Source organism: Lacerta agilis, chromosome 8 (genome assembly GCF_009819535.1).
Source record: "Lacerta agilis isolate rLacAgi1 chromosome 8, rLacAgi1.pri, whole genome shotgun sequence".
NCBI lineage: Eukaryota > Metazoa > Chordata > Lepidosauria > Squamata > Lacertidae > Lacerta > Lacerta agilis.
The window spans coordinates 29,658,871-29,686,699 of NC_046319.1; the positions used below are offsets into that span (position 1 = coordinate 29,658,871).

General features: G+C 43.7%; 1 protein-coding gene across 1 annotated transcript; it reads right to left on the reverse strand.

The window, feature by feature from the left end:
• Positions 1-483: 483 nt before the first annotated feature.
• On the reverse strand, positions 484-25,197 carry N4BP1 (NEDD4 binding protein 1). Its single transcript, XM_033156742.1, has 7 exons — positions 24,725-25,197; positions 14,698-16,388; positions 6,768-6,898; positions 6,131-6,227; positions 4,999-5,106; positions 3,660-3,767; positions 484-1,593 (listed from the first exon to the last, which is right to left on the reverse strand). Exons 1-7 carry the CDS (start codon positions 25,031-25,033, stop codon positions 1,260-1,262), a joined length of 2,778 nt encoding a protein of 925 aa, XP_033012633.1. The 5' UTR covers positions 25,034-25,197; the 3' UTR covers positions 484-1,259.
• Positions 25,198-27,829: the final 2,632 nt, after the last annotated feature.

The window sequence follows — 27,829 nt, forward strand, 5'->3', positions numbered from 1 at the left end:
TTCCTCTATCTTAAGTTGAATTGTTAAGAGATGGTGCTCTTCAACAGTGCAAGGCAAAGTTGGTGCCACTCCAAGTTTACTTTCCTCCTTGCATTCCTAAACATGCTTTACTACTGGAAGCATGTGCCCACAACTACCCATTCTATGAAAGATGCTGAGATGTATTTTAAAGTCAGGTTCTCCAACCCTGCTGTAGATTCCCTAGTTTTTCAGTGAGGGCCCATTCTAAGGTGGTTGTACATGTAACTTTCTCCCCCCCCCCCTTTTCCAGCCGTGAGGTCACAGATATATTCTCTCAGATCAAGCCAAAGATGTGGTTGCATATTGTACCCCAAACACGCTAAATCAGTGTTCAAATGGTACCATGTGAACCCAAGCGTTGAAGCCCCTTGTAGCTTCTCACAAAGGTAGGAGGAGCACTCGGCTTGAGCAGAGCCACCTTCAAAAGCTTCCTACAGGTACAAATGCTCTACAACAATTTCATTGATATCAAGTGGTAATGCCATAAAACAATTTGTTTTTATTGCCCACTATAAGAAGTTGGGAAGAAATGTTTCCTTCCAATGTTTTTTTCTCTCCAAACTTAGAAACAGCACATACTGTAATAAAAGCTAGCAAACTAAATTGGACTACAATGGTTTTCAGGAAGTGACAAAATTCTAACATGTTCTTCCTGAGCATTCTCCAAAAGCTCCATTGGCACAGCTACCCCCATTAGCCTGTATTTGGACTGTGTGATATTGTAAACGTTCAGCCAATAGCAAGCCAAGGGCTTGCATGCAGTAGTCAGGAAAGTATTTTGCCTTAAGATGGAAACCTCCAGCACTTGCATGACCAGGATATATGAAATGGCCATAATCTGCTCACTGAAAATTCACCTCTGTCTATTAAATCAGGCAATGAGAGAAGAAATAATGCCCATTAAGAAACCTGCAAATATGAATTCAATTTTAAGCACAACTTAGATCTGCTGTCAGATCTACTTATTTCCCAAATAACTTGAAGTTTTGTAAACAATTTTCAAGCCAGTCAGAAATAAAGACGTTTTCTTTTTTTAAAAAAATGCATCAATACAATTTTGTAAAAGCAACATAACTTAGATGAATAAAAAGGGGTATCAGTGAATCATCCAAATATTAACATTTTTTTTTATACAAAAGGATTGTTTTGACTATTCACAGATGGCGTAACACCAGCTTGTATGCATCTTTACATCAACAATCCAAACAGCAGAATCCAAAGCTTTGCGGTTGTGTTCATCAGCTCAAATCAAGCACCATCGCAGACAGGGCATTCATGTCCCTCATGTGGGGATGCTGGGCAAGTATCTCCTCTATCTTCTCCCTCTGCTCGGATGTAGGGAAGATTTTTCTCAAAGCTTCTCTTAAGTGGATTGTTTCTGCAGTAGATCTTGGATGCGGGGGGAGGGCTGGGTTAGCATGAGGTGCTGGTGGAAACATAGTCAAGGCAGGCACGGCACCAGGTAACGGGCTCTTTGGCAACTGTCCACTACCATCAGTTTGCATCAGGAAATGCGATGTCCCAAAAGGAGGTGGGCCTCCACTTACATGGCCATATTGGGGTGGAACTCCTCTGGAGAACAAAAACAACATTTGGTGTCAGAGCCTTCAAACTAGGAAGGCAAGAGAACAACCATCTCCCATGTTTCCATGGGGTCTAAAAAGAAAGATGCTTTAAAATCCTCTGCAAAGAGGGGCACCACATCCAGTCTTTAAAAATAGCTGGCTAGGCTTTATAGTCTTGCCAGCCTTTTGACATTCAGTTGTATAGCTTCAGGTATACTATTTACAATTTAGCACCTTTGCATTTTCTCTTTCATTTGATAAAAGTTCATAGTATGTAATAAACATACCCTCTCGGGTGCTGAGATCAGCAGAGGAGGCCCTTTTGGTAGTTCTTCAGAGGGTGTGTGTGTGTGGCCCAGGAGAGGCCATCCTCTGGGGTGGTCCCTAAGCAGTGGAACTCTTTCTGCACACAAGTGCAGAAGAAAGCACAGAGGCACCTTCATTGTATAGCTTCCAGAGAATGCTGAAGATGCACCTCTATAACCTGGGCTTTTGAAACTTTTAATTTTGTATTTATAGGGCCCACCTTATTTTTATGATTGCAAGTTTTTAAAAACTGTTTTGAATGTTTTAACCCATCCTGGGAGCTTTGGGTGAATAGCAGGCAATTATTATTATTACCCAGCCCATCTGGCTGGGTTTCCCCCGCCACTGTGTGGCTTCCAACATATCTAAAATTAAAAACTCAATACAATTTTAAATTAAAAGAATTAAAACTCAATACAGGGCTTAATAATAATTTTATTAATCTTATATTAAATAAATAATACTTTGTGAAATTTCTTTATTATGTCACAACATAAAATTGTTTCACCTTGCTCATATAAGGAACAGAGCCTCAAATTGGGGGTAATACACGCACCCAATTACATTCTATTGATTGGGCTGACTGGGTACAGGATATGTTTGGTTGGTGGGCTGCAAGAAAAGACCTTGCATTAAAGTCCCAGCAACTTGGAGATGAAATAAAGAGCATGAATCTTTCTATCCTGCCTTTCTCCATATTTTTACATCCCAAGCTAAATCTCCTCATCTTGCTCTTCCCTATGGGAAAACAGTATGAAATACGTGTATTTTAACCAATTAGTTGAATTACAACCACATGTGAAGAATCTTTGAACATGAAATGCTAGTTGTCCATTTAAGGCAGGCTTCCTCAACCTCCGCCCCCCCCAGATGTTTTTGGCCTACAACTCCCATGATCCCTAGCTAGCAGGACCAGTGGTCAGGGATTATGGGAATTGTAGTCTCAAACATCTGGAGGGCCGAGGTTGAGGAAGCCTGATGTAAGGTTAAAATTTGTTAAAGAACTCTGGACGACATGGTAATTTATTTTGCTTTCAGTAGAAAGTAACACTGTTTTGACACTTCAAGTTGTCTCTTTCCACATTTGTCTTTTTTTTAAAAAAATGACAAATCTTGATATGGCTGGTGATAAGGCAAGATGCACACATTTAATCATAATAAAATATCCGTCTGCATTTGATGGACTTTTATAAGTCACCAATACAATTACAGAACTTTCTAACCTTGAAGTGCCATAGCAGAGAAACAGCAGTTCAGATTAGACCTTGCTTTGCTTATGTATTCAACATTTTATGCAAGTCATTTTAAACACAAGAAAACTTTACATGATAAAGGACAAAGAAGTGAGCCCCTCCCAGATGCAGGCTGGACACAGGTAACAAAGCACTTTCCATGTGCCCACCACAACCAAGCAGCAGATCTCCTAACAGCTGACGCAGCAGACATGGAAGTGCATCACAGCTCCAACTGCAGTGTGTCCAATGCCGTCATGTGACCCACCACAATCTAATATCAAAGGATGTTACCAGAACACTTGCCTTCCTTTTCTGGGTGTTATAATCCAATGTTATACAAATGTACTTGGCGTCACCACACAAAGATAGCTGTGGTAACTGACGACAAGCAATTCCTCCTGCAAAACCACTGCTTCTTCCTATCTAAGGTCTTATGTGGTGTGATTTACATCTCATGACCTTCTCAGTCACATGAAGGACTTTGCTTCAATAGTGGCATCTGTTTTCCCTTAAGCCCCACAGGGTACTCTACCTAAAACGGGTTTCCTCCTGAAGGAAACGTTCTATTCCTGGTCCATTTCGTCCCAGAGGATCATCGGGAACCATGAAGAAGTCTCCAACAAAAGTGTACGGCAGCAGCCTGCAACACCAAAACAGGCAGTGAGGAAAAGTAGAAGGAAGGAAAGTAACATTCAGCTTTATAGGCAGAAGTAATCTCAACATTCACACACTATACAAACATACAGCTGGTGTTCTTTGGGGGGACGGCTCTCTGGCAGGACACCATCAAATCATGAAACAGTCCTAAACCTGATGAGACCATAGGTTTACCTAGTCCTCCATTCTTTACCCTTCTCTAATCTGATGCTCTCCAGACAACTGGAATCCAAGCACATAAGCCCTAGCCACCATGACTAATAGGGATGATGGGAGTTGTAGCCTAACAACATCTGGAGGCCACCAAGTTGGGGAAGGTTGCTATACTTTAACTGGCAGCAATTCTCCAGGATCTTGAGCAGAGGTCTTCACCAGCTATAGTATCAAAGATCCTCTTAACTGCAGAGATACACAGGGGACTGAGTCTGGGACGTTCTTCATACAACATGTGCCCTTTACTACTGAACTTCAATGCTCGTGGGCAGCACAAATTCAGCAGGTGGAATCCAGCCTCACAGAAATCCACTGCAGTTCTAATCCTAGGACAGCTTTAGTTCAAACACTGCTTTATTGAATCGGGTCCTTTCCCAATCACCTGTTCCACATTGTATTGCAAAGATATATGGTAATGGTGCCATTCACAGTCTCAGAATCTAAGAATCCACGAGAAGTTTCAACAGAGTGATTTCAGGAGTTTGCCTGTGAGATGCTGGCCAAGCTTCCCTCTGCTCTTTCTGGAAGTATGAGTTCTCTCATGTTATAAAGATGGTGAATGTGTGCTGATGGTATTTTGCCACCAGGGAATTTATGTTCCAGCTATGGTAGAGAGCTGATTGGAAATTCAATTGCACTGTGCCCCAAATTCAAAAACAAACCTGAGAAAGAAAGATGCAGAATTGGATAGGGAACATGAACCACCTCAACATAAAACAGGAGCAGGGAACCTGTGGTTCTCAGGGTGTTGCCACACTACAACTCCCATCACCCCTGACCACTGACCATGCTTGCTGAGGATAATGGGTGTTGGAAGTCTGGAGCCCAGTAACAACTATAGGGCTACAAGGTTCCCCATCTCTGGCAAAATCAATAAGACTATCTAAATTAAGTGATTAAGCCAAAGCAACCTTTATCAGTCCCCCCCTAAATATTGTAACCAATCACTTGTCCACCTGCCCGCTGCACATTTTTGTAACTAAACAAAATTAACACATTACCTCTTTTGAATAATCTCCCTCCAGGATGTGGACTCATCCACAAATTCTCTGAGATTATCATTGGTGACAATAACTCCTCCAGTCTTTTCAGCGAGATGTAGCAAAAACCTACAACAACATTTTTTGGGAGAATCAGCATCCTTGCTGCACTGGGCAACAAAGAAGCCATGTGCTACTGTGAATTGAATAATCCTGGTTTTGTGACCCTTTGGTAGTTGCACAGGAAAGCAGCTGCTGTGCTTCCTATTTGGCTGATGATTTGGCCACCTTACTAAAGCTAAACAGGTCTAGGTATAGTCAGGGCATGGATGGGAAGTTAGGATGATGATGATGATATTATTACTACTACTATTATTATTACAGTGCTGCAGACCATATAGTGTTCTGGGGATACCTAAACTGGCCAGCATACAAAAGAACCAAGTGTCTGTTGTTACACAGAAGGCTTGCGACTAAACGATATGCAAGGTGGGTCTTTGGATCCTGCTCCAGGTGTTATATCCATTAGGAAACTTGGGCTACAGGTTTATAATTAAATTCATTATTAATTCTTAAATTAAGGCAAGATAACAATGAATGTGTTCCAGAAAAGGTTTCTAAATAATGCAAATGCATCATGTATGAAATAACTCAAACATTAAAAAAATAAAATAAAGAGGGTGATCACCAACATTTTGCACCAACTTAGAACTGGACACACATAGGGACAGTGCAGAACAACAGGGCAAGTCTACACTACAGTTTTCCTTGACAGTGAGCTGAACTGGATTTGCATGAATGACATGTGGCTGTTCAACACTTCAGCTTGGTCTGCATATGCAGGAAAAAGAGGTATCAAAACTGTGAGATGGTCAAGTGGACTGGAGAAGGGACCACAGCTCAGTGGCAGAGCCCACTCTTAGTATGAAGAAGTCCCTAGAATAGCTTCTTCATACATTCACATTCAGAACCTGGAGACTTGTATTAAGTGGAACACATCTCACAAAGGTATGCCATCTTAAAAGCAACAAAAGAATAATATGTTAACAGGACAAAACAGATGCATATCCCATTTCCCAACTCAATAAATGGCTCCTCTTGAGAAGAACCAGGAGTCGCATAACTGTCCATCAGGTACACAAACTCCTTTTACCTGTCATCATGAGATGCAATCCTGGCTCCAAATACAACCCTTGCAGGGGTGAGTGCCAAAATACCAACATCCTGGAGCTGGGTTAAGAAGTGTTGTTCTATTCAAAAAATAAATAAAAAGAACACATTGAAAAGAACTGAGTTTAGAAAGTACAGATGTTTTGTGCAGGATTTTATTTGGGCAGAAAAGTAACTACTGCAATGTACTATTATATCAAGTGAATCGGAACATTCAAAGAGTGCCCATTATACTGTTACAAAGGTCTGTTTTGTTATCCCTGAGCTGGGGGTGGGGGGAGGGAGGGAGGGAGGGAGGGAGGGAGGAAGGAAGGAAGGAAGGAAGGAAGAAGAGGGAAAAAGAGGCTGAAAGAACAGCAACCCCTTGGGGTTCCTCACTAAAATGGTATAGCCCCATTCATTCATTTGTACAACCTACCCAGAATCCAGTTTCTTGGTCATGCTCATATAGGACTGAATGTTAGGAAGATGTGCCATCTTATATATAAAATTAAACAAATCCAAATTGTTTACTAGGTACCAGCTTACTCGCAGTAGTGTCATTTTGTACATAAAAATTGAACACAGGAGATGGGAATTGTGAAACTCCAAAACAAGCACAATCCCATTAGATCTTTTACCTGTGATGTTAGAATCTCTCCTTGTTCGCCACTGTGGGACAAACACAGTGATCTTTCTGTGGCCACGTTTCCAAAAGTGATCAACAGCAATTGCAATTCCCCGACATGAAAATATCTTCTGTAGACCATGGCTGCAGAAAGGAAAGAAAGGAGCAGAGTAATGTTTGCTGATCATCAGTGTCTGCTTTACAAGGAATCAACAGCTAAACATACGAGATGAAAAAGCATGTAAAGTTAAGTGAACTGTTTGTACAAATCAAATGATGCAGTCCACCAACGGTACTCCTCACTGATTTTTTGGGGGGTGGGGTAGCCAATCTAAAGGTTTATAGAATTTGGATGCTGGAAGAACGTTATATCAAAGTCATTTATATCAGTCAGTTGGGAAACCTAAGTAGAAAAATCCTGTAGGATTGCCCCTCCCCCGGTCACCATGCCTTGCTTCTCCATGTTAAGTACGAAGGCTTCCCATGCAATTAAGGACAATCATCTTCCAAGGTCCTTGATCATGCAAGAAACCTCCATGAGTAGAAAAGGCTCCCTGCTGCAGAAGCTACATGGGAAAGCTCAAAAGAGCCATGGAAAACTGCCTCCTTGTCTACTTGTCTTGCCCCTTAATAATTTTTCTCCTCCCCTTGTTTGCCCTGCTGCCGCTAACCTGTAACAGAGAAACATTTAGGCTTATGTAACCAGTCATGTTTGTGCAGGAACTCCCTTGGCAAAGCTAATACTATGTTATGCCGCTCAGTGCTACATAAAAACAAGAGTTGTTTTCTCCTGTATTATCTTACTTCAAGGTTTTTAAAGCAGGGTTCCCACAGGCCCGTTGGTGTCTCATTCCCACCATCTTATTTACTTCCTCGTGGCACACCAAAACTGAACAACTTACTTCCCTCCTACGCTGCTGCTTCTGGCCCCATAGAGAAAACATTTCCCCTCCCATGGGGCCAAACAGCAGCCAGAGAAGTTGCTCTGGAGGTGGAAAATTGTCCAAAACCACCCCTTACACACACCAACCTTGCATTAGAGATTGCAGCCTGAGCAGCATTTTTTAAAAGTAGGTTTTACAAGAAAAAGCCCCCACGTGACTATTATAGTTTTAGCCTTATAGTCAATCACATTTCAAGATCTCTAAGAAGGTTGTAATAACTCTTCGTTAAAATGTTTATTGCACACTCATGTCCTTGCAACAGAAGAGGGACTGCAAGCTTAGTAACTGGGAGGAACAAAATAAACCAGCTGTACGTGCTTCACTCTTGGTAGTTCTGTTTATTTAGACTTCCTTCCTGGTATGCTTCAAGGCTCTTTACAATCTCCAGGCTCAGCACACAAGGGGCAGATTAGGTGAGAGAAAGAGAAGCTTGCCCAAGGCCAGGTCAAGATATAGAGAAAGAAACAGCAAAACAGGCCCCACGTTGTACTTTGGGATTAAATGTGGGCTTTGGAACTGGGAAGGCTGAAGGCCATTATGCCAAACTAAGGTTGCATACACTCCATCCACTGAAAGCACATGTCTACTTCCTAGGTCTCATTGGGGGAAGTCATGTGCTGGAAATGTCCAGTGTGGATGCAGTCTAAGAAAACAGTACACTGAAACGTCAAAGTTGCTGCCATGTGCACTTTGCAGCAATATATGACCCGTCTTGCTAGACAACCCAAAGAACACCACCTGCCACCACCTATTTCTTTTATTTCCTCTTTCGCCCTTGGGAAAAAACCCCCTGGAAGATTCACTCAGGTATAATTTCCAAAACCATGCACCAGGACACACTCATGCAATGGGAGAAATTATGTGAGCCCAAATGATCAATCCACAGAGGAGGCTGTCTTCAGAAACTCTGTAAGAGAGAGTACTTCGGGCCTGACCCTTGCAAATCAACATTCCACTGCAAAGGTGCATTTAACCACATCTCTGTCCTGGATGTAGCAAAATGAGCCAATCAATGCAGAGTTGCAATAGAAATATCTGTCCTCAGACGAGGCTGCCTGTTGCTTCTCAGCACGAGTTGCAACTCATGCTTGGTGGGTTGGAGGATTGGCAAGTTATTTTAATCACGACTTTTTGGAACAGAATTTTCTACACTTTACCAGCCTGGAGCCTACCCCTCCACATTCAAAGACCATAAAGGCAAGCAATGCTTGAGCAGTTCAAGTTCCATATAGTTAAGCTTTCCGGGACCTGCAGTGGCCAATCAGATGCCCCATGAAGTCCACAGGAGAACGAGGCAATGTTGCTCCCCAGCAAGTGATAATCAGTGGCCCATTACCTTTAACCAGAAAGTAACTTCTAGCCATAATTATCTCAAGGATTAATACCAACCTCATTCACCAAGTGTGGGTAGCCAAAATAGCATGACTCCCTGCAGAGAGATTCAGCAGACTTGGGGGAGCACCAAGGTCTGCAGAAATACATCCCAATAAAGTTTTTATTATTATATTTCTAAAGCAGGAATCTGAAGAACAGTCCACCAAGAACCAAGCATGATCAGGGACATGGAATGTGGCCTCTGTGTTGAGAGGTGAAAAGGAGAAAATAAGAGAGATGGCATGGCATGCTGACACCCTGACACTACACTTTGCTTGGTTTACACTTTGCACGATATCCACCTTTCACTGATCATTGCAAAAGTCTCAAAATACCCAATGAAGGCCACACACTTCCTTTATTAAGTTCACAGTTAAAACATGATGCATAGAATTATTACACAGTGTCAACTATTTGCATACCCTTCCCCATTAGTCCCAGTCTGGGCAAAAACTGGAATTTAACATGAATCATAGTTGTGACTTTCATTTTACATCACTATTTTCTGAGCTTTCTGAAGAACTAAGTAATTGTTCACATCAGTGGATTTTTAATGCACCCCCTCCCCCCCAAGTAATAACAGTTTATTCCAGAGTCCAGTGATTTCACAATGGTGCATTTTCCACGCCTCCATATTACAGACTGCCCCCTCCCTGCAATATCACAACTGAAAATTGCTCCCCCTGTACAGCTTAAAAAACAGTATGGTGAAGCAGTACAGCCTTGGCAACATGTGCTGACAGCACACAGGCTACCTAATTTAGTCCAAGAGTGGCCAGCAGACTCCCATCAGCCCCAGTCAGCATGGCCAAGGATTGTGGGAGCTGGAATCCAACAATATTGGGAGACCCCCATATTGACTACCCTAACTTGGCCCTTTAGCTTTTTGGATAGTGAACTTGGTGGTGTTAATATCCCATCAACTATTCCATACCACACTGACAAATTTACACTTATCAGTATGCGCCTGTGCACAATTCAGGGAGATGGCCTTGATCTTTGTAGGGTATGAAGAGCACCATGAATGCAACCCCTGAGAAACCTGGCCCTTCAGGGATACCCCAGGTCATGCCTGAATACTCGTCTTTCAACTATGGATATACACTCTCCTTTGATCTCAATGAATCTACTCAATCATGATGAACTTAAGTCAACTAATTTCAGCGAGTCTCGTCCCTGCAATACAAACCATGGCCACTACCCAGCAGTTTTGTGGAGAGGCAGGGCCATGCCCCCATTTGCAGCCCTGCACAGCAGCAAGCTGGGGGAGGGGGAGAAGAAAAGGATGACTGCTGCTCCAATCTGGAGCTGGCATAGCAATCAGGCCTGATACCACCATGCACTGGCAGTGTGACTAGCATCAGATTCAATAGACCCTGGACCAGATCAGCCTTTCCTTCATCCAAACACTTCCGCTGGCTGCCACTGGCACTTTCGTCTGCCTCTTTGGTGGGCTGAAAGGGAAGCTCCATATCATTGGCAGTGGACAGTTTGATTGGCTGGGCTGGACCACTGGGCCTGCCCCCAGATACAGCCCTATAGCTCCAACCTCTTTTCTGGTCCAGAAAACAGAGGGAAAAGTCTACCCATTTACACACTACGAAGTAAATTTGTTCTAGCCGATTACTACAGGGGCATTGGAATAACAGACAAATATTGATTCCTTCCTTTTCTTTTCCTTTTACATACTCTAGTCTATATTGGTCTTTAAAACAGATTTAAACATATTGGGCTACTTGTATTTAGATTTCATCTGTTCTACAATACCTTCCCTATCCAGCTTCCTCAGCATGTTTCTAACTACAGACCTGAGGAATACTATGGGCCTCTTCCTAATGTGGAGATCATCCAGAGAGGCCCTGATCCAAAGGCCTAACAACAGATGATACGTGTAACAAAACCCCAACCACTGCTTCTCCTATACAGCGGGATAAATCCACAGCATCATCTTTATCACAAAAGCAGAGCAGCAGAGAGCCAGTTTGGTGTAGTGGTTAAGAGCAGCAGACTCGTAATCTGGGGAACCGGGTTCGTGTCTGCACTCCTCCACATGCAGCTGCTGGGTGACCTTGGGCTAGTCACACTTCTTTGAAGTCTCTCAGCCCCACTCACCTCACAGAGTGTTTGTTGTGGGGGAGGAAGGGAAAGGAGAATGTTAGCCGCTTTGAGACTCCTTCGGGTAGTGAAAAGCGGGATATCAAATCCAAACTCTTCTTCTTCTTCTTCTACTAGTGTGCTAGCTTTGCTCTCCCCATTGCTGTTCCAGGTGCTTTCCATGAGGTAGAGGGTGACCTTCTGAAATGCAAAGCCTACTCTTCTCAATGAGAGGCCAGAGAACTCCCCACTTCTGAACTTCATGCTCCACCTTGTGAAGGGCAATCAGACTAGCCATGGGGAGGCAGAGCCAGAACACTAGTCCCCAATGTGTATTTATTCTACTTGGATGTAGAATGCCTGAAAAGGGCTCTTGCTACTTGAAAATTCATTTAGAAGAATATGATTTATATTTCTTCTCAGAGAGGAAGAAAACTCCCAGAAAATATTTTTCTTTCAATGGGAGAGGGATTTGTAAAAGAAAGAAAAAATAACTGGGGGAGGAACAGGGTACTTAATTTCTCCTCTCTCTCATGTTCCAAGCATTTGCTTGGTTCTCTCCAAATGAATCCCTGGAATGAAGAAACAAGCCTCTGGAAGTTCTCTGGAATGAGGAAAGGCAGCTTGGGTTGGGAAAACAATTTGGAGTTGAAGGTATGGACAGGATTAAGCACGTACACCCAGAATTTCTCTACTCAAAACTTCCCTTCCCTAGGAAATTCAGCAATCAGGGTTTTTTATGGGGGGGGGTGTTACACATATATTCATGCAATGGGTAGTTCCACCCTGAAGGCCATTGCCTTCAGGGGTGAGGTTGACATCTAGTGAGGTCACTCTTGTAACACTCTTGCAGTGCACTCTTGTAACACCTTCCTTCTGAAATTATTTGCCTGTTAGTCTGGATGTAAAAGGTCTGGTGAGGTTTTCTGGAGGAGGAGTCAATACCTCTCTCTTTCTCTCAGGAAGCTTTTGGGCTGCAAGTTAGCAGCTAGATCTGATCTCTGTTAAGATGCTCATAGGTTCTTAATTTTGGAACTACTGCATGGCTTAGCTTTAATTTTTAACTCTGCAATTAAACTGAAAGATGATGCAGGGATCCTATAGTTAAAAAGGAGCTCCTTGGGGAGGAAGGGCGGGATATAAATACAACGAATGATAATAATTCTGCAGTATCATTTCCTTGTGCCAGCACAATCCAAAAGAAATAAGTTTGCCCAACAGTGTAAGTGTGGTGTTGTGTAACTTCTATTTGTTTCAATTGGTTTGAGTCCAAATTTGGAGCAACTGTTATAGTGAACCTAAGAGAGGCTCTCCAGTGTTAACCAAAGATTATTTACATTCTGTGTTTTGGTAGGTAAGCAAATCTCCACTGCTATGATTTACAAACAAAACAAAACTGTCCTGCAATAACCTGTTCTAAAGTCAGTTACAGAAAGCGGGATACAGTAGAAGAGGAAATTAGATCTTATGAGTGTTTTAAGTCAGCGCTGCAATATTTTGATTAAATTAGACCAGGAATGTGACCCGATTAGTTAAGCAGCAGCTTCTGCATGTATTCATATAACTCAGGATAATATGGAAGCATATGCCATCATCAATTTGCTAGTCTTTAGGGCGCTACAAGACTCTTTAAAAAAATGACAATGTATATTATTGAATGCAAGTACTTCTAAAAACTGCCAACCATAAACAGAAGAAGTATTCCCACATTTCCATTAAACAAAATGGAATGGCTCTAAGGTCCATGACACATGCATCATCTATACATGCATTGTGTTTTAGAATTATTATTTTTACTAGCTGAACAGAAATTGAATCCACCTATCAACTAAAACCCATCTAATTAATTTGTCTTTAACTGGGTAACAACCCTAGTTTTAAGAGGGAGGGGCAAGTGTGTACATGATCTTGATTTATTATTATAGACTATTGTTGGCATTGCTTGGTGGAGTGCTTGGTTTTAGTTCATGCCTACTCCAACACCTGTGTAGGCTCTATATTGCAGGTAAGAGGAAAGAAGGCTCCATACTACAAAAGAAGCTGCTACAGGATGGCATGCACTGAGGTGGAGACATTATTTTCTTCCTCTCCTGTAAGACTAGAACTCAAGGTCATGAAATGCAAGTGAATGACAGTAGACGCAGCAATTCAAGGTCGAAGATCCCTAAGAGCAGCAGAGGGTATTTGTTAAGCCCCAAGACCAATAGTGCCCACTCTTTCATTCACACAGCAATCCTCACTTTGAACAGGACAGCTAGAAAGGTGAGAACACTGAGGGGGAATTTTCTGCCTCGTCTTGTTTAACAGTTGGCAACTGAAGGTGTCTTGCTCAAAGTCCCCCCCCCCAAAAAAAAAATATTGAAGCCGGTAATGTGGAGAAGGGCTCTCAATTGTAAGACAGCCTTTATGATATGGGGCCTTAAATAAATGTAAAATGTAAAAAAAAAAAACAACCCAAAAGAAATCCAGCTCCATAACGCTGGCCACAAACATTTCAGGTTTTCCCAGCCACGTCTAAAATGCCACCGATAACCCTTCCTCTTCACACTTTGCACAAAAGACAAATAGTCTGACAATTTATATTTACCCTGCTACTGGATTCCACCCTTCCTACAAGGAAATGTTCATGTAGATAAGGCTGAGAGATGGTGAATTTTTAGAGGTTAATCAGAAAGCTTCAGAAATACGAACACATATCACAAATATGACAGAGCCCATGAAGCATAGCAACAATGAATGTAAGCTGTTTGCTTGGAAGTCCCCAGCGCAAATCTTGTTTCAAAGGTGAACTTACTGGGTGGCCTCAGCAACCTACTCACACCCTCACCTGAGCTGTGACTAATAAAATTATGACCTTCCTTATAGTGCTGTTGTCGGGATGACTAAGCTAACATATATGAAGTGCAAGGAACAATCTCAATTTTTATGTAGCTTTCATTCACACAAGTGGGATGATTTGAACCTGCGGTATATTCCCCAATGAAGCTTAAGCATGCATGATGGTTGTGAAAAGAGGCAAGTCCAAAATGGTAAAGAACTGGCCGAGGACACATACCTTAAGCACCATAAAGAAAGCACGAGTGACAGCTGAAGTGCATTTCTTAAGGCTGTGCTACAGCTGGCTTGCTCAGAAATCAAACAGGATATTCCAGACTGGCACACGCTGAAGGAACTTTTGGTTATATTGCCAATGCTTTTCTGGTTAAGAAATTCATGTCTGGCCATCTCATTGGCCAAGCTTCATGTAACTATTGGCATACAAGACAAGAGGTTTTCTTTCCTTTAGATATCTGGATATTATTCATTGCTACAAAACATTTAAATGGTCCAACATGTCAAAAGGTGAGAGAATAGAGATTGGTCTAAATTTCATACACCTCTCACCAGGAAAAGCTATGCTAGTCCTGGTCAAATCTGTTTTCTCACCCCACCCTGGTTTTAAATACATGCACTTTTTTGTAATTCCGCCCTCTTCCCACATCTGGTTTCACTCTGAAATGCTACTGAAACCCAACAGTCATCAATACTCACGAAATTGCAACATTGCTGCCATCTATTACTATGTACTTTAAGTGGTCTCTCCCTGGCTCATTTTTCAATTCCAACTTGTATGGTGTTTTCAAAGATTCTTTAAACCTCTGAACCCCAGTGACTGGAGGGTCAGAATGATGGCTGTATGACCCTCCTTTTCTCCTTTCTGAGGAAGGGGCAGTCATTTGCAGAGGCTCTAGGAGATGATTTGGTTTTGGGGGTGGGAACTGCCTGGCTCCAAGCTGCAAAGGATTACATCGTCCATGCTGATCATGCTTCGCAGATGAGGGGTCTGGACATGCCTGAAGAACCATAGTTTCTTTCTCAAGTGGTGGGTGTGGAGTCTCCGAGCCACCCCTTGCTACCAAGCTGGGCTCTTTCGGTTTCCTGTCTTTCACTACCCTTTGCATACTATCATAAGCATTCACATGACTGTCACTTTCTATATCATTTGTTTGGGAAATACGAGACTGTTCATAATAATAGTTTGAGACTGCTTTACTGCAGCCTTTGTATTGTGGATTTTGGCTTCCAGAAAGAGGAGTCTGGTTTTCACTGTTTGATATATGCGGTTTGCCTTCAACCTTGCACTGTGCTCGTGGAGCAGAGGTCATGTTTTGTTCTGCATTCTTTGGCAGCTGTAATTTCAGGCCTCGGTCCTGCTGGCCTTTGCTGCTAGAGCTACCTTTATCTTTCTCTGCCGAAGTCCCAGCAGTCCAATGCAGATCATCAACCTGGCCTTTCTCTTCAGGGACCTTTTTGCTCTCTCTTTCAATTTCTTCCAAAAGCAGTAGAGGCTCAGCCAACTGTCCGAGGTCTCCAATCACCTTCTCCACAATCTGTTGTGAGTAGCCCATGCTTTTGAAGAAGTTCACCAAAATGTTGTATTCCATTTCCTCACTTATCTCATCACCTTCTTTAGTGTTCAAACCCGGACCATCCATCTCGCTGCTTTCATCAGTGACCAGATCAACCACTACTACATTGTTTTCTAAAGAAAACTGTTTCTTTGGTAGCCTCTCCTCAGCATCTGATGACCTCCTTTTACATGACTGCCTCTCTTTGCATGCAGATGTCTCTAAGGAATTCAGTCCATTTATAGGTAAGAAATGTCTTTCTGGAGCATCAGGGAAGAGAGTGTCCATTTGCTTTGCTAACTCAGTGACTGGGGTACCTGCATTATTTCTTGCTTCCTCCAGACCTGTTCTGCAGTCACTGTTCATTGCAGACCGTTTCTGTATTTCATTGGGAAGAAGTTCTGGAGTCCCATCAAAATTGGCAGGGTCTACACTTTTACCTTCTGCTTTCTGGCTTTCGCTCTGTGCAAGGCTAAGTAGTTCTCTCTTCAGTGAGCTTGGTAAGATCAACAAGTCCATTGTATATTTATCCGCATGGGCTTCAACAAGTTGTTTGAACTGTTTTTTCACTTCTGGCTCTCTGCTGTTCAGCAGACTTGTGTTGCTTCTGAAGAGACTCACAAACTGTTGAATGTGGCTTCTGGCCATGACAACAGGTTCAGCACCACCCTTAATGTTCAGGGTCCCTATTTCCACAACAGTAATATCAGCACAAGTCCCCTGAATAAGGCAGTTCAAGAAGAGGCTCTGGGCTCCTACAAAAATACAGTGCATGTCTTTGGGATAATGTTCCCTCTCTTCTAATTCAGGTTCACAAATTCCTTTAATATATTCCTACAACAAAAAGGAAAGAAAAATTAGAGAAACTGGCATCTTTTAATTCAGATATCTAGTTGCAACACAATTCACTTCCCTCACTCCATGAAACGAACATCACTCAAAGTAAATCTGTCAATGAAGGATCTGAAGGGTCACCTAATATACTAGAATCACTGTCAGCCTCCTCCTGGTTACATACACGTATGCACCATCACCATTTTATTTTATTTACTATTTAAAGATAAGAAAGGGAGAAAAAGGAAGTAGGCAAGCAGAAATTGAGAAACTGAAAGTGCGTCCTGGATCTAAAAGGTTGACAGCTCCTGTTTTAAGGTTAACTTCACCACATTGGTTAGAACAAGCCTGTCAGAGATGAGGATTGAATTCAAAGGATGCACTTCCTCCAAACCTAATTATAATCACCCACCAACAGGTGAATTTCAGGGTCCCAATGTGTACACATGTAATTCCTGACTGTGACATGCAACAGCAGCCATGCAGGGCCTTCCCTGTTGCTTATTATCATGCACCAGCTTCCTGGCCCTGAAGATGGATGGGTTTACACATTTTTACGAAATGATGCAGGGGTGCCTCAGGCCACACTGGAATCCTTAAAAGGGCCTTTATGTTGGGTCAACCCTGATTTGCCACCAGCAAACAGAAAAGGGCCAGAAATGCAGAAACTGCTCAACAGCAGCAATGACGCTGCCAAGTTCTGCCACCAATTTAAGAACAGCAACATTACACAATGAGCCAGCTGGGGTCTTGTGAATAGGAATTTGTTACTGGCACATTGAATGTTCAATTATTTCCCCAACTTTTTCTCTGCACAGGAGCTACTGCTGGGCCTGAGGAACATGAACTATCTTCCAAGACTCTCTGAAACCTGTGCTCCAGCTCCCTGGAGGGTATAGTGAACTACAACACCACAGCAACTTGGTGCCCTGATGCTGTGGAAGTCTTCTCACACTGAAGCACCTGCAGAGGAATCTTGGTCACACTGTTCACACTGGGAACTTGCAAAGCCTTGAACACTCTGAGAACTGTACAAGGCTGTTCGCTGCATGGAAAGACTGATAATGCAAGACAAGTTGTATTTACAGAAGCTTGTATATCATTACAGATCTCTGGTAATAACGTTTTCTCATGGTCTACTCCTACACTTTGTTCTAACCCCCAGCCCCCCCAAAAGCACAACAAAGGGTAAGCTGAGAGAAAAAGTGACAAACCAATGAGCTTCCTGGGTGAGCAGAGATTTAAAACCATGTCCCCCCTTAGCATTGGCTAAGAACGTATTTATCATCTGAATAAACCACACTTTTATATGTTAACAAACAAGTTAATTTTATGGCAAACCAAGTTATGCATTTTAAGTTCTGAAAGTAACAAAATGACTTTCCATTTGTAAAGTGTGCTGAAAAAGAAAAGTTTTGCATATTTTCCCATTTCCCCCAAAAGTTTCATGCCCCCTGGAAAAAAAAAGCCAATTCCCACCATGGCTTCAAATTTCTTCGAAATTTTACATTGCTACTGAACTGATAGCCTTATTCTCAAAGAATATATCTCATCCCCCCAATTTACAGCTGTTCAGCTCTGAAATCACTTACTCTTTTAGAACATTACACAAACTGCAAGATATCAACTATTCGTTGAGAAATCCCCATGACCTTTTTGGCCTTCCTAAAACAGGTGGAAAACAGGTATTCCATGGAAGATCTCAGTAGATGTCCGCTTTTTCAGAGAGCTTTCCCTCTTCCTTAAAAAAGCAGCCCTGTTGTGACCACTTTATTGAGGAAGGTGCAAGAGACTTTTGAAAACAAACAAACCAAATAACCCAAGGGCATTTCCATTCAGGAACCGAACTTTCTTTGCACATGCAATCTCCAAGAGCACATACCCTACACCAGTGTTTTTCAACCACTGTTCCGTGGCACACTAGTGTGCCGCGGGATGTTGCCTGGTGTGCCATGGGAAAAATTGTGTTTATTTGATTCCTATTCAAGAGAATTACTTTATATATAGTCAATATAGGCACAGAGTTAATTTTTTTAACATTTTCTAATGGTGGTGTGCCTCGTGATTTTTTTCATAAAACAAGTGTGCCCTTGCCCAAAAAAGGTTGAAAAACACTGCCCTACACAACAGAAACATAGGAAGCTGCCTTATATTAAGTCAAACCATAGGCCTGTCTATTTTAGTACTTAAAACTCACTAGTAGTGGCTCTCTATAGTTTCCAATAGGAGTCTTTTCCAGTCCTATCAGGAGATGCCAGGGACTGAACCTGGCAAAACATGTGCTCTGCCATTGAGCTATGGCCCTCAGCGTCTACAGAATTCCTAAATATAAAATATGAACATGTTTGGAAGAAGCCTATGCAAGAATCATTCTCCCTCCCTCTCCCAAAGAAGTCCAATGACACATTACCAAATATGCCATTTTCTCCTTGTCATACCTATCCCTAGTTTGCTACTATGAGTCCTAGAATAGAGAGAGAGTGAGTAGAAGACAAGCATGCCCTAGTACCATTTCAACATAACAGTGTATTTCAGATTATGAGAACAAAAAGTTTGCTATAAACTCCAGAAATAAAGTCCAGCAGCATATATTCAAATCATGAGCGCATACTATTGCATGGCATTGAATTGCATTGCACTCAGACAGAATTGTCAGGGTGAGTCTTTTAAAAGAGGCCCCATGGAACATGTGTACTCTGTATCCACGGGACATCTTTTAAAGGAATCACCCTGTACTTCTCATACTAATATCCCCAACACAAATCTTCATAAACAATGGAAACAATACCAATTGCAACATTCTGGTTTTACCCCTTTAAAAAAAAATAGCATGGCATATTTCTTAGTAATAAACCCACAATTGGGCAACTGCTTGAGGCAAAAAGAAAAGATCGCGTGCTCTTTTGCATTAGCTGTTCTTGTGCCTACATCCAAGAGAGTACTGAGAAGGGAAACCAGAAATGTGCATGTTACTGTAAGGTAACTTGCACACAGAAATGTGTGTGTTACTGCAATGCATCATACAAACAACTGTCTTTGATGACTGTCTATTCAGAAACTTTGTTTGGTTCAGAATGCTGTGGTGAGGTCATAAATGAGGTCCTGCCATGATGATCATGATATGCTGGCATTTCAAGATCTTTCACAAGCCCCCAATTCATTTCTGGATGCAATTCAGAAAGCTGCTTTTTTAACATACAGCCGTACCTTGGAAGTCGAACAGCCTAGTTCTCGAACGTTTTGGCTCCTGAACGATCAAAACCCGGAAGTGACTGTTCCGGTTTTCGAATGTTCTTTTGGAAGCAGAACATCTGATGGGGCATCTGCGGCTTCCGGTTGGTTGCAGGATCTTCCTGCAGCCAATCAGAAGCCACACTTTGGTTTTCGAACATTTTGGAAACTGAACGGACTTCCGGAACGGATTCCATTTGACTTCCAAGGTACGACTGCATAAAGTTTTAAGTGGCTGAGGTATCTGAAGGACAGTATCCTTGCATGAATCTGTTAGAGCTTAAAACTTAATCTGCCTGAGTGCTCTAGTGCCTCTGCCTTTGGGTACTAGGTTGTGCATATGGATAGAAAGAGGACATTTATTTATTTATTGCAACAATATCTCATTTTCAAAATACCCTGTAAATAACCTCCCTAACTATATTCAACTGTGCCAACTAAACCTAATCACCCTGTGAGCAAAATATTTCAGGGAGACTGTCATGGCCACCTTCACAGCTGCTGCTTCACCATCTACAACTAATCCAGAATGTGGCAGCTAGACTGGTGACTGGAAGCGGCCGCTGAGACCATATAACACCAGTCCTGAAAGACCTACATTGGCTCCCAGTATGTTTCCGAGCACAATTCAAAGTGTTGGTGCTGACCTTTAAACCCCTAAACGGCCTCAGCCCAGTATACCCGAAGGGCCTTCTCGGTAGTGGCGCCCGCCCTGTGGAACGCCTTCCCATTAGATTTCAAAGAGATAAACAACTACCTGACATTTAGAATACATCTGAAGGCAGCCCTGTTTAGGGAAGTTTTTAATGTGTGACATTTTAATGTATTTTTAATTTTTGTTGGAAGCCGCCCAGAGTGGCTGGGGAAGCCCAGCCAGATTGGTGGGGTACAAATAATAAAATTGTTGTTGTTGTTGTTGTTGTTGTTGTTGTCATCTCTCTTCTGTCACAGACACCATTACAACCAACTTCCCTGTGAACATAAGGAGGAGGAGCCAGCAAGGCAACTGTCAGCACCTCCACCTCTTCACATGGGCTATTTAAATACCACACACAAGTTTTACTGCTCTTAAAGTTATGCCACTGCTCTTAATTTACCTTAGGTTGGTAAATTGCCAACCTAAGGTTGCCAAATGGTGCTTGCGGGCACCATGCATCCTTGAGTACTTTCCTAGTGCACACAAAACCTCAGTGCCTCCTGCATTCACCAGCCTCTTTATGATGAGGTGGCAAGGGTGGTTACTTTTTTCCTTCAAAGCACAAAAAGATGCCAGAGGAAGTAGGGTAAGCAATACTATTTGCCACTTCCTCTTTTAGCTCTGTGTGCTTCTCAAGGCTCAGATAGGCACCTGAGAAACTGAGCAGAAAGGGGAGTGACTGAAAGGATAAGGGGGAAATAGGAGCTGAAGGAAAAAGGGAATAACCAGTGGGGAGTGGAATGCTTGCTGGATTCAAAAGGGAGAGTGCAAGAATAATAATGTAGTGCCAGAGAGAAAGAAATGTGACTCGGAGAGGAAGGGGGGGGGTGAATCCAGATCTAGTTATTTGGTTGAAGCAAAAACAAAAAAAATCTTATTCCATGCATAAAAACATATAAATTACAATTTTGCAAACCGAAGTGATGGGTGGCCCAAATTTCAAGCCCCTCCAACCTAACAACTGGCAATCACTCCAAAGCTTTTCCTGTCTCCCTCGCCTCCTTCATTTTGGGCACTGTGTGTTGGCAGTTCTCTCTTTTCTTATTGGGTTGGCACCATTTCCACAACCCACAAATTGCTACTAACAAGGTTCTACAACTAATTGGCAAGTGCTGGCCCCATGTTTTTGGAAATTCATAATGGGCCAGGATTTGCCAGTTAATTGTGGAACTAGAAATGACTATGCAATACTGCTGAAGGGCAACACCATCAAGGCCACATGTTTCTCTCCTTCCATCTGTCACCCACATGCTTATTTTTTTGTGATAGTGCACCCTAAGTACTTGCTGGCCAGTCACCAGCTCAGGCTCCTGTTCCACTGCATTTTTTTTTAAAAGAAATCTCTTCCTCCTCCCTCTACACAGTATACTCAAATATTTGTGTAACTGTGAAGTACAAACAGGTATCAAGAAACATACACCAAGTCCCCAGATTGATGGTTGGCGTCTTGCTAGTATCAGCACATCATATGCCCAGAAGGATACTGTCCTGGTTGGGGTCAACCTTACACATCTCAAAAAGTCTAGCAGAAGAAAACAGTTTTTTGCTGATTTTGAAGATTACAATAGAGAAGGCTTGGCAGTTCCCCTGAAAGCAACTCCCATTACAGCAAGCTTTAGTTCAGGTGGCAGCAGCACCTGAATTTGTAGATCGTGCTGTTGAGGACCCCTGAAAAGGAGATAAGTTAACATGGTGCCAACTCTGAGTGTTAACATTTTAAAATTGTTAAAATTGATGGGGTGCTGCCAAGGCAGCCTCATGACCTTTGTCCATTACAAAATTTTACATAGCAACAGCTCATCCTGAAACAGCAGACTTCTCACATTTGTTGAGTGGCTCTAACTCACCCTGAGCCCTCAGAATAACGCATGCTATAAAGCAAATACCCTCTTGTGCTTATTTTCTACACACCCAAATACATATAGTTTGCCTTAACTAAAGAGCCTCGTTTTGCATGGGGATCATACTCCTGACCCCCTTGCGTGTCAGTGGAGCATGCATCAGTCTGCCCCATCGCCACACATATTGGATATGTTGCCTGCATTTTTAGATACACACAATAAGATGCATGTGCATTTTGTTGACATACTGTACATAAGAGAAGTACTTTATCTCAAGGCCTTAAGGCCACTGAGTTATAATCATGTTCTATTGCACCTGAAGCTATTAACCTCTTTGAGCCCTTGTGATAAGGATGGGCAAAAAACATTCTCTTGTCAAATGTAAAATATATACAGTACAGCTCACCTGAGTACTTAGGATAGGGTGCTCTATAAATCCCTTTTCTGCATGTCTATATGTGCAAGTGTATGCATACACACACTTGAATGAGGAAGAAGGAAACTCATTTACACCCCACCCTATCTCATGGACTCAAAATGAGTAATATATACATGCACACTTAATTCTATTATTTGTAGTTACAGGTAGGTAGCCATGTTGGTCTGCCACAGTCAAAACAAAATAAAAAATAAAAAAATTCCTTCCAGTAGCACCTTAGAGACCAACTAAGTTTGTTCTTGGTATGAGCTTTCATGTGCATGCACACTTCTTCAGATACACTGAAACTGAAGTGTGCATTATTATTATTTGTGTGTGCACAGACAGACAGAACCTTACTTTCATATATTGTAAACCAGTGTAATATAGTATCCCACTAGGACAGGCATAGGCAAACTCGGCCCTCCATCTGTTTTGGGACTACAACTCCCATCATCCATAGCTAACAGGACCAGCTGAGTTTGCCTATGCCTGCACTAGGATCATAAAATACTTGCTAGCAGAGCTGTTTGGTTGCTTTAATGCTATGATATAATAACAGGTGTTACATCACACACACACACACACACACACACACCACAACAACTAGTCAAAATGGCTATGTGTAGCCTCCAGGTTCAGATACCATAATACCTCTATTTTTTTCCAGGAAACCTTTGGATCTTCCCCCAAGACTATACCTTAGTGTAACTAAGCCAAAGCACATGCTGCTGAAATATCACAATCTTCCCCGGCCTTCATTCCTCCCTATCCTCTGTTCCCTGTGTATAGTTTAGATTTTAAGCCCCCAGGAGAGGAAGCTGTCATATCGGTTTTTTAAAAAGAGAACCATTTACTCACATGATGCCATAACAATATCAATTGCTGTGGAGCAACAACAGGAAAGGGTTCCTGCCTTCATGCATAAGGAGAAGGGATGTAGCTCAGTGGTAGACCATCTGCTTTGCATGCAGAAGGTCCTATGTTCTGCTTGTAGGCTTCTCAGAGACAAGGCGGGGAATACTGGACTGGAGAGAATTTGGTCTTAGCCAGCATGGCTTGTGCTTTCTCTCTCTCATATTTCACACACAATACACCAAGGACAGGGGAGCCTGTGACTGTACATACGTTGTTGGACTCCAACTCCCATCAGCCTAGTCAAAACGGACAACAGTCAGGGATTGTGGGAGCTGTAGTGCAACAACATCTTCAAGGCTACAGCCTCCCTACTTCAGCTATATACAAATATAGGAAGCTGCCTTATACTGAGTCAGATCATTCATCTATCTGGTTCTGTATTGTCAACACTGACTGTTAGTACCACAGTTTCAGTTGGAGGTCTTTCCCACCCCTGCTTTGTGATGCAAGGGTTTGAAGATGGGAGCTTTTACATGAAGGCAAATGTTCTACCACTGAATCAAAGTCATTTTCCTATATAAACAAATATATCCCAACCCTATTAAAACAGAAGGCGTCCAGAGTTGTTGTGGTGCAGTAATGGACTAAGAACTGGGAGGCCAATTTTCCTACTCAGCTATGAAGCTCTCACTAAGTGACCTCGGGCGAGTCACCGACTCTCAGCCCAACCTAACTCACAGGGTTATTGGGGAGGAAGAAAAGTGTATTTGCCACCTTTAGCTCCTTGGAGGAAAGGCGGGATATTCATGCAAAATTTAAATACACATACACCCTCCCTTGCCTGCCTACTACTATGTGCTGCAAGAAGCCCTTTATTTCATCTGCCCTGAACCCTCCGACATTCAGCTGCACTGGATGTCCTCTACTTCTACAACCTCACAGGGTTGTGGTGTGTCAGACAGAAGCCTGGAAGAGACGAGGGTTCAAATCCCCCGACTGGGCCATGAAGCTCACTGGGTGACTTGGGGACACAGTCACTCCCTCTCAGCCTAACCTACCTCCCAGGGTTGTTGCTATGGGGAGTAGAGGAGGAGGAGGAGGGGAGAAGAACAACTGAGCTCCTTGGGAGTAGAAAAGGGTAGTCTGTAAAGGAAATAAACAAACCAACGAACAATGGATAAGCTGCCTTGAACTGCTTTGGAGGGATGATGGGGGTATGAATGCATTAAAACAAATACTGTAAGCGATTATCCCACCCACGCCGCCCAACCTCCCTCTGCCTGCTCCATACCTTGGCGGCCCGCACGTCCTCCCGCTGGCCTCGGAGGCTAAGCCAGATCCTGCGCCCGGCGGCTGCGTTTTGCTGCTGCCCGAGATCTAGAGCGGCCCAACCGCCGCTGCTCAGCGACCCCAGGATAGCCAAGCGGACCCGGAACAGGCGCTCGATGCTGGCGCGGCTCCGCTCCAGGCACCCGCTCTTCTCCGCCGGCGCCGTGAACTCGTCCAGCACCGGCTCGGCTCTGAGACCCTCCGGCGGCAGCGGCGGCGGCGCGCCTGCGGCAGCGACGGCTTCGTTGCTGGTCGTAGTGAAGGCCGCCATTACAGCGGCGAGGAGCGGTCGGAGGAGCGGCGACGGCGGGAGCTTTGCTGGCGGCGGCCGCCCCTGCCGCTTCCCATCGCTTCGGGCCTTGCGAGGGAGTTAGGACAACAACCCCGTTGGGGAAACTCCCCCCCCCGCCGCCCTGCCCCACACCCCGGAAGCGCTAATGCCTCATCGCTATGCAACGGCGACGTCACCATGAGGCGCCGGCGCGACACACAGAGCTGTGGCGCGCGGGTGGGGGGAGCGGCGATGCGCGTTTCTCAGTTACTGCTCTGTGATGGCTAAGGGCTGGCTGGGTGCAGCGGGGCTCCGTCGCTCTGCCCATAAGCGCAGCCTCCGGCCGCCATTTTGAATGAGGGCGAAGTGATTCTTGGGAGAGCCGCAATCTGGCGCCCTGTTTGAAGCAGGCAGTGTTATTTGGGTGGATGAGAATGGTGGCGATGATTAAGTTTAAATTAATCTAAAATAATGCTGCAGCTGTTTCTTCCCCACCCCGTCAGCCATTTTCCATATATTTACAGTACTTTAGTTACAGGTGTGTAGCCGCGTTGGCCTGCCATAGCCAAAACAAAATAAAATAAAAAATTCTTTCCAGTAGCACCTTAGAGACCAACTAAATTTGTTCTTGGTATGAGCTTTCATGTACATGCACACTTCTTCAGATACACAGTACTTTGTTATTCTTCATGACCCCCAATGGACCAGAGCACACCAGGCACTCCTGTCTTCCTAATACTATTTATTAAATTTGAATACCACCCGTAGGTCTCGGGCAGTTACAACATAAAACCACAAAATACATAATAAAAACAAGAACAACCCAATAACTCCTCCCCAACACATTTTAAAAGGGTACTGGATGTCAATCAGCCAAAGGCATGGTTAAAGAGGAATGTTTTTGCCGGGCACCTAAAGGTGTATAATGAAGGCGCACACCAAATCTCCCCAGGGACAGCATTCCACAAATGGAGCCTCTGGAGAACATATGGGAAGAGAAAGGCCTGGGCAGGCCGGGTCGTCCTCTTATATACCTGCTGGGATTGACAAGTCATCTGACCCTCACCCTCACCTGAATCTCATAGCTCATTTAACTCATAATAGCTCATTTAACTCATAATCATTTAACTCTTGGGGGAAATAATTAGCATCACACATCATGTGCCTGGAAGTTGCCAAACCAATTAACCAACCAGAAGGATTACTGTTAATAGCACCAGTTTTCCTATAACTTGATATTGCTGGATAGTTTTGATCAACTGCAAAAGCATTTTTAGTTTGCTTTCTGTTGCCACACTGGAACGTTTATTAGTGCCACTTTGTTTTGTATCATTCCTTGCAAATGAAGGAAAACAACTTTTCTGCTTGTATATGTTGATAATATAATTTTGGTTACTGAGGACAAACAAGATTCTACAAAAACAAGATTGGGTGCAGGCCATGCTGTAGTGTAGTGCTTATGCGACTGTGAATTAAAGGTGGCTGGGCTCATTGTTTTGAGGAGTTTGGGGGGAAGAGGTGACAAAACTGATTTCCAATAAGTGCCCCCCTTTATTTCCATAACAAGTCCTTGAGTCTGTACTCTGAATGGTGACATCAGGGACCTAGAAGGTGCAGGGCTTGTCAGTCCAACCCCTGCACAGTCTCATCAGGGCTGACCTTAAGGCAATTGGAGCAATTGGTCCCCGCGGGCCACTCCTAAGGGGGCCCCTGCACCAAGGCAATCTAGTTCTGGATCAAGTTCATCAGCTTTGTTGACTTAATTAAACTGACTAGTTTTAATTGGATTTTGAATCCAATGATTAATGAATTGTTACTGTTTTCAATTTTATTGCGTTATTATCTTCCTTAGTGAGTTGTGCGAACTGCTATTCCAAGTAGGGCTTTTTATAGGGTGGGGTAAGGTGCACCGGGGATGAGCTTATGCAACCATGGTGGTCCAAACTTTTTTTCGGGGGGGGGGGACCACTAGTATACACAATCTCTTGCTTCCTCAGCAATGCACAATTGTTTGTAAATAAGCAGGTAAATGGCACAACTCTTATTTCTTGATTGTTTTACAGTCCATGTGCATCTGCCTTTAAAAACAAAACCTAGACCAGTGGTGGCGAACCTATGGCACGCGTGCCCAAGTGGGCACGCAGAGCCCTCTCTGTGGGCACGCGCGCCATCGCCCCATCAGGTTCGTTTTTTTGTGGTTTGCAAAGGTGACAGCCTCTCCCCCCCCCCAAATGCCGCAGCGGGCGGGAAACGTTCCCTATAGTGCGTGCCAGCCGCAGCGGCGGTGTGTGTGTGTTGGGTGTCCCCCCACACCGCTATGAGCTGGAAACGCTCCCCAGAGTTTCGCGCCCGCCAACCAGCTGGTTGGCTGCTGCTGCAATAGGACGCTCGTTTTGTGGCTGGTCCCCGCACGGAGCAGCCTGCAAAGACACAGAACGAGCCCTCTTCTTTTCCCGCCCACCGAGGGCTGGCTTGCAGGGAGAGGAAGTGACGCTGCCCGCACAGTTGCTGGGAGACAAAGTTTTGTGTAGGGAAGAGGGAGAGAAAAGGGGCCAGTTGCTCCTTTCCCGAGAAGGTGGAACCTGAGATGAGAGTGTGTGGGGTGGCTGCGCCCCTCTCTCGCCCCCGGAGGAAAACGAAGCAGCCAACAGGGCGGGGAGAGTGGAAAAGGTGCCTTCGAAGTGCCCAGCGGTGCTTTCACTCGTTTCTCTGGGGATGTTTCTGCACAAAGTTGCGCAGGGTTGCGCTGCGCGAGGCATGGAAGCGCACGCGCGCTTCAATTCCGCGCAGCTCACC